Source organism: Capra hircus, chromosome 6 (genome assembly GCF_001704415.2).
Source record: "Capra hircus breed San Clemente chromosome 6, ASM170441v1, whole genome shotgun sequence".
Classification (NCBI taxonomy): domain Eukaryota; kingdom Metazoa; phylum Chordata; class Mammalia; order Artiodactyla; family Bovidae; genus Capra; species Capra hircus.
In genome coordinates, this window is record NC_030813.1 from 83976213 (window position 1) to 83988503 (window position 12291).

Genomic DNA, 12291 nt, shown 5'->3' on the forward strand with positions numbered 1-12291 from the left:
CATTTTATCACAAGATACAAAATTAATGCAAGCACTTAGGTCTCTCATCAGCACTCACCATTTGAAACACTTAAGCAAATCCTTGATAATTAATGTTAGCTAACTCCCTTCCAAAGTCTAATTTAAGGTCATACTTCTAATTTAACACAATAAAATGAAAAAGTCATATTTTCACACTGAATGTTTCTGAACATTAAATAACACCTGTATACAGTATTATAAAGTAAAATAAAAATAAAAAGTTAAAAAAAATAAATAAATAACACCTGTAAAGTACTCTGTTACTCTTTTAAATAGAAAAAATTTAAGGCTAAGACAATACATGCCTTCAGCAAATATGAATCAAGCACCTACTAGAGGCCAAATGCTATTTTGGCACAGTAGAAAACAAGACAGACAAGGTCTTTTAATTTTAAATTAAAAGTTAGAATACAAAAATTACTAATTTTCAAACACATTCAAAAACTTTCACATTCAACTCATCTTCATTCAATTTCAGATTCTTTCATTCACTATGAGATTTTGTTTCTCAAAGAAAATAATATACATCACAGCTGCTGCTGCTGCTGCTAAGTCGCGTCAGTCGCGTCCGATTCTGTGCGACCCCATAGACGGCAGCCCACCAGGCTACCCCGTCCCTGGGATTCTCCAGGCAAGAACACTGGAGTGGGTTGCCATTTCCTTCTCCAATGCATGAAAGTGAAAAGTCAAAGTGAAGTCGCTCAGTCGTGTCCGACTCTTAGCGACCCCATGGACTGCAGCCTACCAGGCTCCTGCGCCCATGGGATTTTCCAGGCAAGAGTACTGGAGTGGGTTGCCATTGCCTTCTCTGATACGTCACAGCAGAGTTTCTCAAATCTAGCATTGATGACATTTTGGGCTGAATGACTCATGAGGGCCTGTCCCGTGCATTGGTAGGATACTTGCAGCATCCCTGGCCTCCATCCATTGGATGCACTTATACCCCTCATCCACACCTTTTTAAGACAACCAGAAATTTTCCCAGGCAACACCAAACACCTCCTGCAGGGCAAAATTACACCCAGTCTGAAATCACTAAAGTACAGGAATGACTGAGGATAATCTCTCAACTCCTTTCTCCTTTTGTCTTTTAAATGAGTTATGATGCAAAGTCAGATATTAGAACTAAAAGGGTCAAAACAATTCTGACTTTGGGGAGACTTTCCCAGTAGTCCAGTGATTATGACTTCAGGCTTCCAATGCAGAGGTCGGGTAGTGGATTCGGTCCCTTGTCAGGAAACTAAGATCCCACATGCCACATGGCACAGCTAAGGTGTGGAGGTGGAATGAACTGTGGCATTTGCTTCAAGCCAAATCTTCTCAACAAACTTTCATGATCAAGTGATTCCTGGACAAAAAACAAAAGTAGAATCGTCCCATTCCCCAGTGAATTTGAATAAAACTGGTAATAAAATCAGGTGCAAACACAAAAGATGACACTGGAGAAGAACCAAACTGGATCTATAAGGCGTCCTGCACATGAGGTGGCACACATATTCATACTGTGCCAAGAGCACCTGCATCTTATCATATCACTCTGAAAAATCAATACTATATGAATAGCTGGATGTGTTTTACTAGGAAAATGATTTATGATTTTTGTCGTGTCAGTGTTTCTGCATTAGTGCTTTGGCTCAGTAATACACACGAGACTTTTTGTTGAAAAATAAAAGTGAACTGCGATCAAAAGAATAAAACACAGAAAACCAGCAGCTGCTCTTCCAGTTTCAGTGTTGTCTCTCTCTCTCCTCCTTAATCTGAGAAGCCAAGTGCAGTCAATGGGGAGGACCATTACAAAGAGAAGGAAAGAGAACTTTGAAAGGAGACACAAGGGCAATGTTTACAGAATACTGACAGAAAAAGCAGGCAGCAGGAAAAGCAGTCAATGTGAGAACTAAGACAAGCTTCAACCAGTCTAAGCTTTCCATATTCTGAAGGGCATCATCCTAAAACTAGGAGAAACTTATAAGGTGAGGTCATAGGGAGAAAAGAAGTTGCTTATTATCAACATCATTGATATTATTATTGATCATAGATTTTAAACACATCCCAACATCAATATAAATAAAACACTGATCATGGTTTTTAAAAAGAGAGAACAAATGAGAAGATAAGCCACAGATGAGGAGAAAATATTTGCAAAAGGCACATCTGATAAGGGCTGCTATCCAAAATATACAAAGAACACTTAAAACGCAATAAAAAGAGGGGACTCCCCTGGAGGTCCAGTGGTTAAGGCTCCAGTTTCCAATGCAGAAGGTGCAGGTTCAATCCCTGGTCAGGGAACTAAGATCCCACATGCCTCCCAGCACCATCAACAAATAAAAATGAATAAAATAGTTTTTTTATCTCAATTAAAAAACAAATGGTCCAAAGACCTTAAAAGATACCTAAGAAGATATACAGATGGCAAGTAAGCTTGTGAAAAGATGCTCTACATCATACGTCAATGGGAAATGCAAACTAAAGCCAGATACTACTATATATCTGACTGTGTGTCCAAAATCTGAAAAAATGACAATGCCAGTTGTGAACAATGCGAACTCTCATTTTGGAAGGCAAAACGGTACAGCCACTTTTTGGTGGTTTCTTACAAAAGTAAACATACTCTTACCAAATGACCCAGCAACAGTGCATTTTTCTTTAGTCAACAGTATGAAAGTGTTGGTATAGATGGTACTTTTTACCATGAGCACGTGTTATTTACATTATATATAATTGTCGGCTGAAAAAAATGCACAACTTAAAATTTATAATTTGTATTTGGTGACCTTACTTAGACCATAGCTCAGGAGACAGACTCTCAGAACTACTCCGAAGAGGTAAGGGAGGACCTAGGATATACAGGAGTTTGGGCTGGGGGGAAAAAGAAATCAAGTATCAAAACTACTGCTAATCACGAAAAAAGACACCTCAAGCTAATAATTTTAGTACTTCTCTCTAAATGCGAAGACACTAGAGTCCAGACTCACATAAGTCTCTTTAACTATCTAGGGCCAGCAGCCTGTTTCCTACATCCTTAAGTCCCCTCAGGCACACAGACGCAGCTGCAGTTTCGGGTGGCCTGAAGGTGGGCTACATTCTGTTTACTTAAGTAGAGGGCAATAATTTTTGTCCACAATAAACTTCTTTATGCATGAAAGTGAAGTCGCTCAGTCGTGCCCGACTCTTTGTGACCCCATGGACAGTTAGTGGCCTGCACCAAGCTCCTCCGTCCATGGGATTTTCCAGGCAAGAGTACTGGAATGGGTTGCCATTTCCTTCTCCAGGAAATCTTCCCGACCCAGGGATCGAACCCAGGTCTCCCGCATTGTAGACAGACACTTTACCGTCTGAGCCACCAGGGAAATCCTACTTTATGCATACAAGCATATATATACAACAATATAAATGGGAGTTCATCAATGCTGAAGATCTTAAACGGGGAGATAAAGGAGAAACTAGGAGTTTAGGATAGGGGCTGCTAAGGGTTGTATAACGTATAATAACCATAACAGGCTATGGGGTCGCCAATAGCCGGATACGAGACTCAGCAGCTAAAATAACAAAACCGTAAATCTAAAGCACAGAAAAGGGAACACCAAAGGAGTCCATAAACTGTCCAATAAAAATGAGTTTCTGCCCCCTCAGTCATTCACCGCTTACACTTTTAACCAGTAGCTGCCTCTCAGAAACCTGTCAGAAACCTGCCTCTTTACACCAGCAATTCTGAAAGAAACGGTCAATTTCAAGGCTTCCCAACACTACCAAGGACAGAAAATTATTGGGAGGACTACGAACTGAAAGCTCAGTCGCTCAGTGGTATCCGATTCTTTGCGACCTCATGGACTGTAGTCCGCCAGTACCCTCTGTCCAGGGGATTCTCCAGGCAAGAACACTGCAGTGTTGCCATTTCTTCCTTCAGGGAATCTTCCCCACCCAAGGATCGAACCCTCCTCTCTTACATCTCCTAGCATTGGCAGGCACATTCTTTACCACTGAGCCACCTGCTGAATTCCTAGAACTGAAGTTAGGCTCAAAAGTAGAAATCACAATATTCTCAGAAGAGAAAGCTACCCGTCACAACAGGACTACAAAAAGCCTGAGGAAACACTGCAAGTAAAGTAACTCTGAATAGTGGCACCCGCTCACTTCCCAACTCAAAAAATTCGCGCTGCTTTCCATCGAAATCCTCCAGAAGCGACGACACCAGCCCGAAGCTTCATTCTCCCCGCCTCACCCGGTCCCAGGCCTGCACTTACCAGCCCCCATGCAGCCATGTTCCGGCCCCGCTCCGACCGGGCAGGGTTTTAGGGCGTAAGTCTACCCGGGTCAAAGCTCTGGGCAGCCCAGCGAGGATTGAGTCACCCCAAAACCAGCCAGAAGGAAACCCAGCAGCGCCCTTAGGCGAGAAACAAAGGGAGGAAGAGGGCGGGCTCCAAGAGTCTCCGGGCTACCCAGCAAGCACGCCCAGCAGCGCGCCGCGTCCTACGCAATTTAAAACGGACTGCACATGCGCAAAATGGCCTTCCCGACTCCAAAGGAAGAGAGACGTTGTGTGCCCGCCCCCTCACTTGTACTCCCCTCTCCGCCTTTTCGTAGCCCCACCCACCCGCAGCAGCCCCGCCCGCCCCACCCAGCAGCGCCACCCCATCCTCCCAAAGACTTAACCTCTCTTGCTCCCACAGCTTCCTTGTCCCTTTCTGGCTCACTCTCCCTCTATCCCACGCGGAGGAGGTGTAAAACTTCTTGATGGTTACATTACAAAGTAAACAGTAATATTTGGAAGGATACAAGGTGAAAAAACTGCTGAAAACAGTTAAAGAGTAATGTTTTACTGTGCTAGCCACACCCTAGCCCACATATGCATCATCTCTGAAAGGAATAATGGTATATTAATAATAGTGATGGATGATGTATTCCGCCCCCCCCCCGCCATTACACGGCGGGGGGTGGGGGGAATTACTATTTCTGTGAGGCAGTGCCAACAAAATGATCTATGTAAGTACATACCACTTAAGTGTGATGTCCTGAAAAGAATCCTAAATCAGAAGTCTTGAAACCTGCTCAGTGGACTAGTTACGTCATGTATGACAAGCTCTGGCACCATTTTAGCAGGTTCCTTATTTACATAACGGTAAAGTTAAGTTAGATGCTCTGAAGACTGACTGCTGCTGCTGCTAAGTCTCCTCAGTCGTGTCCGACTCTGTGCGACCCCATAGACGGCAGCCCAACAGGCTCCACTGTCCCTGGGATTCTCCAGGCAAGAACACTGGAGTGGGTTGCCATTTCCTTCTCCAATGCATGAAAGTGAAAAGTCAAAGTGAAGTCGCTCAGTCCTGTCCGACTCTTAGCGACCCCATGGACTATAGCCTACCAGGCTCCTCCATCCATGGGATTCTCCAGGCATGAATACTGGAGTGGGTTGCCATTGCCTTCTCCAAGACTGACTAGACCTGACCATTTTATGAGTCTATGACCTTTTTTTTATGATTTAATAAAAAAATGTATCAGGGAATTCAAATCAGAAAATGGATTACCTTCCCTTAGGCAAGGGAAACAAAAGCAAAAATGAATAAATGGGGCTTTATCAAGCTAAAAATATTTTGCATGTTGGAGGAGATTATCAACAAAATGAAAAGGCCACCTATCAAAGGGGAGAAGCTATTTGCAAGTGGTACATACAATAAGGAGTAAATACCCAAAATATACAAAGCATTCATATAATTTAACATCAAAAAGCTAAAGAACCCAATTAAGAGTGAGCAGAGGAGCTGAATAGACATTTTCTAAGCAGATCCAACCAGTCCATTCTAAAGATCAGTCCTGGGTGTTCTTTGGAAGGAATGATGCTAAAGCTGAAACTCCAGAACTTTGGACACCTCATGCAGAGTTGACTCATTGGAAAAGACTCTGATGCTGGGAGGGATTGGGGGCAGGAGGAGAAGGGGACGACAGAGGATGAGCTGGCTGGATGGCATCACTGACTCGATGGACATGAGTTTGGGTGAACTCTGGGAGTTGGTGATGGACAGGGAAGCCTGGCATGCTGCAGTTCATGGGGTCACGGGGAGTTGGACACGACTGAGTGACTGAACTGACTGAGTGCATAGATACAGAGAATAAATAGGTGGTTATGGGGGGGATGGGGGAGGCAAGAAATAGGTGAGGAAGATTAAGAGGTACAAACTTCTACTTTCAAAATAAATGAGTCACAGATATGAAATATATAGTATAGGGAATATAGTCAATAACTAATAAAATATATTGTTTATTGAATAAATTCATTAATCAAGAGTTGAACAAATATTTTTTTAATTTGTAATGTTTTAACAAATGTTGTTACCAGAAAAGACTTTTTTTTTTGTAGGAAAGAAGCACTGAAAAATCAGACAAGTCTGAGTTTCACTCTACTTCACTAATTCTGCCATAATGAACAAGTTAAACTGTAAGTTTCTCAATTCTCCTGTCTGTAAAATAGGAATAATGTTAATGTTGTTGAAATCTGGATTAATTTGTTTTGAGATCTAGTTGAAATGCCTAAAACATGGCAAGAATTCAATAAATGATGCTACTGGTATTATTATGGTGCTTTTTAGACTTGGTCTAGCAGAACTTTTGCCAACCAGACTATATTATATAATTTGGTCTCACACTTGAAATAGTAACACATACAATTATTTACTGAGTGCATACTGTATGGCAAGTTCTATCCTAAATATTCTCCGTGCAATAACTTTTTTAATTCTTAGAATATTCCTATGAGAAAAGACAACTAATATTGACATTTTATAGTCAACAGAAATGGAACTGTCTTTAAGTAACTGCCCAAGATCACACTACCATTAAACAGCAGAGCTGGGCATGAACCCATGTGCATAACTATGTAAAATTATGTGAACAGAAATGAGATCAGTGGTTACCAGAGGATGATGTCATGGGGGAAGAAGACACTGACTACAGAGAATCAGGAGGGAAATTTTTGCAATGGTGGAAATAATAATTTATGTCTTGATTATAGTGGCGGTTATATGTAAAAATACATATATGACCTCTTAAAACTGCTCATTTTTAAAAGGATGAACTTTGTTGTAAATTATATCTCAATAGGGGTCACACAGAGTCGGAGGCAACTGAAGTGACTTAGCAGCAACAGCACCAGCAGGGGTTTCTCTGGTCACTCAGTGGTAAAGAATCTGTCTGCAGTCTCCCCTGGAGAAGGAAATGGCAACTCACTCCAGTATTCTTGCCTGGGAAATCTCATGGACAGAGGAGCCTGACAGGCTACAGTCGCAAAAGATTGGGACACGACTTAGCGACTAAATAATACCTCAGAACAATAGACTGGTTCCAAATAGGAAAAGTGGTACATCAAGGCTGTATATTGTCACCCTGCTTATTTAACTTCTATGCAGAGTACATCATGAGAAACGCTGGACTGGAAGAAACACAAGCTGGAATCAAGATTGCTGGGAGAAATATCAATAACCTCAGATATGCAGATGACACCACCCTTATGGCAGAAAGTGAAGAGGAGCTAAAAAGCCTCTTGATGAAAGTGAAAGAGGAGAGCGAAAAAGTTGGCCTAAAGCTCAACATTCAGAAAACAAAGATCATGGCATCTGGTCCCATCACGCATGGGAAATAGATGGGGAAACAGTGGAGATGTTGACACTGCAGATGGTGATTGCAGCCATGAAATTAAAAGACGCTTACTCCTGGAAGAAAAATTATGGCCAACCTAGATAGTATATTCAAAAGCAGAGACATTACTTTGCCAACTAAGGTCCGTCTAGTCAAGGCTATGGTTTTTCCAGTGGTCATGTATGGATGTGAGAGTTGGACTGTGAAGAAGGCTGAGCGCCGAAGAATTGATACTTTTGAACTGTGGTGTTGGAGAAGACTCTTGAGAGTCCCTTGGACTGCAAGGAGATCCAACCAGTCCATTCTGAAGGAGACAACCCTGGGATTTCTTTGGAAGGAATGATGCTAAAGCTGAAGCTCCAGTACTTTGGACACCTCATGCGAAGAGTTGACTCATTGGAAAAGACTCTGATGCTCGGAGGGATTGGGGGCAGGAGGAGAAGGGAATGACAGAGGATGAGATGGCTAGATGGCCCCATGGACTTGATGGAGTCTGAGTGAGGCTGAGTGAACTCCGGGAGATGGTGATGGACAGGGAGGCCTGGCGTGCTGCGATTCATGGGGTCGCAAAGAGTCGGACACGACTGAGCGACTGAACTGAACTGAACTGAACTGAACTGAAACTTAACTTGAAAAATTAAGAACATGAGAGAGAGAGACATACAAACCAAATGCAATGTGTGAGCTTTGATCAGAGTCTTCGGATCAAAGAAGCTATATTAGAGCATTAACCAACAGTGGAAAAGTAAAATATTGACCACTGTATGACCGAGAATTGTAAATTTTCTTAGATATTATAATGCTATTGTTAATATAAGAGAATGTCCTTACCTCGTTTGTTAAGTATATTCACTTAGCTTTTTCTGACGAAATTATTTTCAGATTCAAAGATTCTACCAGACTGTGACTGCCAAGTTAATAAAGTGTGCTTGCAATATGCAGATAGATGGCAGCAACGTTCACCAAAAAAAAAAAATTAAAAAAAAAAATAATGTTAAGCACTATGTCTTAAAGCCTGCATTGAGCTGGTAATTTTAGAGTGCTGTATAAACTGATCCAGCATTAAGTTTCCTATGTTATTTTGGCACCAACCATTTGATTCTTAGTTGCAATTATACTTCATTATATAATACATTGCTTCTCTTAACAAGAACATAACAAATCTCTATTCTCTAGTCTCCATTTTTGTTGCCTCTACTTTACTTTTAGATAATATAACTCTTTTCTCAAAAACAGAGCTTTTGTAATTTAAAACACACTTAGATTTTCAAAAATTTAATACAGTTGTGCATTATAAGTTTAACCTTGCAAAGACAAATTACTTTGATGGTACTAGGCAAAAATTTAAACAATGTACATTCATACTTGGGCTTCCTTGATGGCTCAGACAATAAAGAATCTGCTTGCAATTCTGGAAACCTGGGTTCAAACCCTGGGTTAGGAAGATTCCCTGGAGGAGGGCATGGCAACCCACTCCAATATTCCTGCCTGGAGAATCCCCATGCACAGAGGGGCCTGGTGGGCTACAGTCCATAGGGTCACAAAGAGTGGGACAGGACTGAGCGACTAAGCATTATTGACATAAACGTGCTCTAGATACATTATTTGAATAGATCATGGGCTTCCCTGGTGGCTTGAAAGGTAAAGAAAGACTCTCCCTGCAACTCTAGGAGACAAAGGTTCAATCCCTGGGTTGGGAAGATCTCCTGGAGAAGGAAATGGCAACCCACTCCTATTCTTGCCTGGAACATTCCATAGACAGAGGAGACTGGTGAGTTACAATCCATAGGGTAGCAAAGAGTAGGCACCACTGAGCAACTTTCACTTTCACTTTGAATAGATACATTATTCGAAAAACACAGTTTATCAAATAGCAGTACAGAATCTACCTGACTGTATAAATATACACAAATAGAGAAAAAGTGCCAAAAAGTTATGATACCCATCCAAACAATGCTAATGGTATAGATAATAGAATAACATGTAATTTTCATTGTCTTTGTGCCTTTCGCTTTTGTCTAAGACTCATGTAAGTTTACTTATAATTAGAAAAAATAAATTATTTTAAATATGTATAGGAAATGATATATATTGTAGACTCAAGTGCCTAAAGAAAGTTTAAACACACAAAATGCCAAAATTGTAGCTTGCTAACAATACCTAACAGTAAGAGATTTACAAGCTGAAAGAAATAGAAAGATAAACTACAAGCAAAGTTGTGAGGCAGAAACGATGTGCTGTTGATAAATTGGTCAGACACTGAAAATTGTTCATATTTGCAAAATAGAACTAGATTATAGAGCAACTCCAATGTTAGGATAACTTTTCCTTTATTCCTATAGACCTTGGAAAACTGTATTGATCTGGGATAAGTTACATAAATTCATGCCAGTTAATTTAGGCATTTGTCAGCTTACAGTATGGTTGGAAGGGATGGAAAAATAATGTATTTTGGGCTTTTAGAAATGATTCCCAAACATACACTAAAGAACTGAACCACGAAGAGCCAGTTGCATGAAGCAAAGTGAAAAACTGGGAAGTCGATTTTAATGCTTAGTTTCCAGAACCATACTGATGCTGCATAACAAGAAAGTCACCATAATTACCAAACTGCCACGTCAAGGAAGCCACCAAAACCAAGAAGTCTCCATGAGCAGGAAACATCCTAACTGCTTCTGGCTTCAGAAGCACATTGTACCTGCCTTGATTGTTATCAGAAAACCAGTGTTCCATGCCTTGACTATCAACACTCATGAAACTGGTGATCAGACACTGAGACTTCTGATAACATTGCCACAGAAAAATCAGATGCCTATAAACCATGCTCACCTACAGAAAAACCGAAGCACTGAGAAAGAATGAGTTCTATCTCCCCTCCTCCTTGCCAATATTGAATGCAGGCCCTCTCTAGCTACAAAGAAGACTGAGAAATGTAGTTTTTAACTTTTAAGCCTCTGCAGTAAAGAATGGCACACTAGCAGGGGTTGGAATGGATGTAAAGCACCAACCTATGGTTAACAAGGTTATTGAATTAAACCACTCTGACAGAGCAACTAATGTCACTTCTGTAACAGTGATTCCTTACATTTTTTTTTCCTTTCTGTCACAGAAGATCTAGTAGAAACATTTTCTGAATAAAAATGACTTCAGTTCAGTTCAGTTCATTTCAGTCGCTCAGTCGTGTCCGACTCTTTGTGACCCCATGAATCGCAGCACTCCAGGCCTCCCTGTCCATCACCAACTCCCGGAGTTCCCTCAGATTCATGCCCACCGAGTCAGTGATGCCATCCAGCCATCTCATCCTCTGTCTTCCCCTTCTCCTCCTGCCCCCAATCCCTCCCAGCATCAAAGTCTTTTCCAATGAGTCAACTCTTCACATGACTTACTATGGCATAAAGTTTTCACCTAATCATTAAAATTAAGACTGTTTTCAGTTAGAATTAAAGCTGTGAAACATTAATGTATTCAGTTCACATATCTTCAAGATTTACTGCAATACACTGTGATACAAATGGCAATAAATAGTCAATAAACATTAATTAAAACAAGGGTCAGAAATTAGGAAGTACGAAGAGTCGGACACAACTGAGCAACTTCACTTTCACTTTTCACTTTCACGCACTGGAGAAGGAAATGGCAACCCACTGCAGTGTTCTTGCCTGGAGAATCCCAGGGATGGGGGAGCCTGGTGGGCTGCCATCTATGGAGTCGCACAGAGTTGGACACGACTGAAGTGACTTAGCAGCAGCAGCAGAGAGGGACTGGAGACTTCTATTCAGATTTACCGACTGAATCAATTTCAATAAATTGGATAATAAAGTATTTTAGAGACCCTTAAATATTGTAAAAATGTGCATCCATTCACTTTAATTGTATTATAACATAGATGACTTATAGATAACAAAGAATATTAAAATATTGGTTTTATATGAGTTAATCCATAAAGTTCACTCAAAGCTGTTGAGTTATATTTTTCATATATCCTGATCTAAAACAAATTCCTGTGATGAAGATGCTGATGATGACTATACAAGTTGGATTTTGAATATTTTCAAGAATTTTATAATAATATAATTGTTATGTTTGTGCATGTGCTTAGTTGATCAGTTGTGTTCAACTCTTTGTGACCCCACTGACTGTAGCCTGCCAGGCTCCATGGAATTTTCCAGGCAAGAATACTAGAGTGGGTTGCCATTTCTTACTCCAGGGGATCTTCCCAACTCAGGGATTGAACCTGTGTCTCTTGCATCTCCTGCATTGGCAGGCGGATTCTTTACCAACTCTGCCACCTGGGAAGTCCATGATTGTTATAAAAGGCAACAAAACAATCATACAACAACCAATGTTCACACATATCAGAAAAAAAAGAAATTCCTGTCATAGTGGGGGCGAAGAACTAGAATCATAACATTTTTTTCAGCTGGAAAAATTTAATAAATAGTTATGGTTACCACAATCTATAATACTTCTTATTGGCCTTGACTTCAAAACAATCCCTGTATTTGAAAAACTCAGTGTCCTGTTCATACAGAGGCTATATAAGTAACTAAAATATAATGGAACAAATACTATAATAAAAAATTCATAAAATGCTATGGGAATGCAGGATGAGAGAGACAAATGTTCCTTTTGAGGATGCGGAAGGAT

General features: G+C 40.7%; 1 protein-coding gene across 2 annotated transcripts in view; it reads right to left on the minus strand.

The window, feature by feature from the left end:
• The window catches only part of CENPC (centromere protein C), a 105364-nt gene that overhangs the window by 90185 nt on the left and 2888 nt on the right, over nucleotides 1-12291 (minus strand). The window contains exon 1 of one of the 2 annotated variants that reach the window (XM_005681653.3): nucleotides 4263-4538. The exons of the other annotated variant lie outside the window; for it this stretch is intronic. Coding sequence (XP_005681710.2) covers nucleotides 4263-4280 — 18 coding nt within the window. The 5' untranslated portion in view covers nucleotides 4281-4538. Of the gene's footprint in view, nucleotides 1-4262; nucleotides 4539-12291 lie in introns of those variants that run through there. 2 annotated transcript variants of the gene reach the window in all.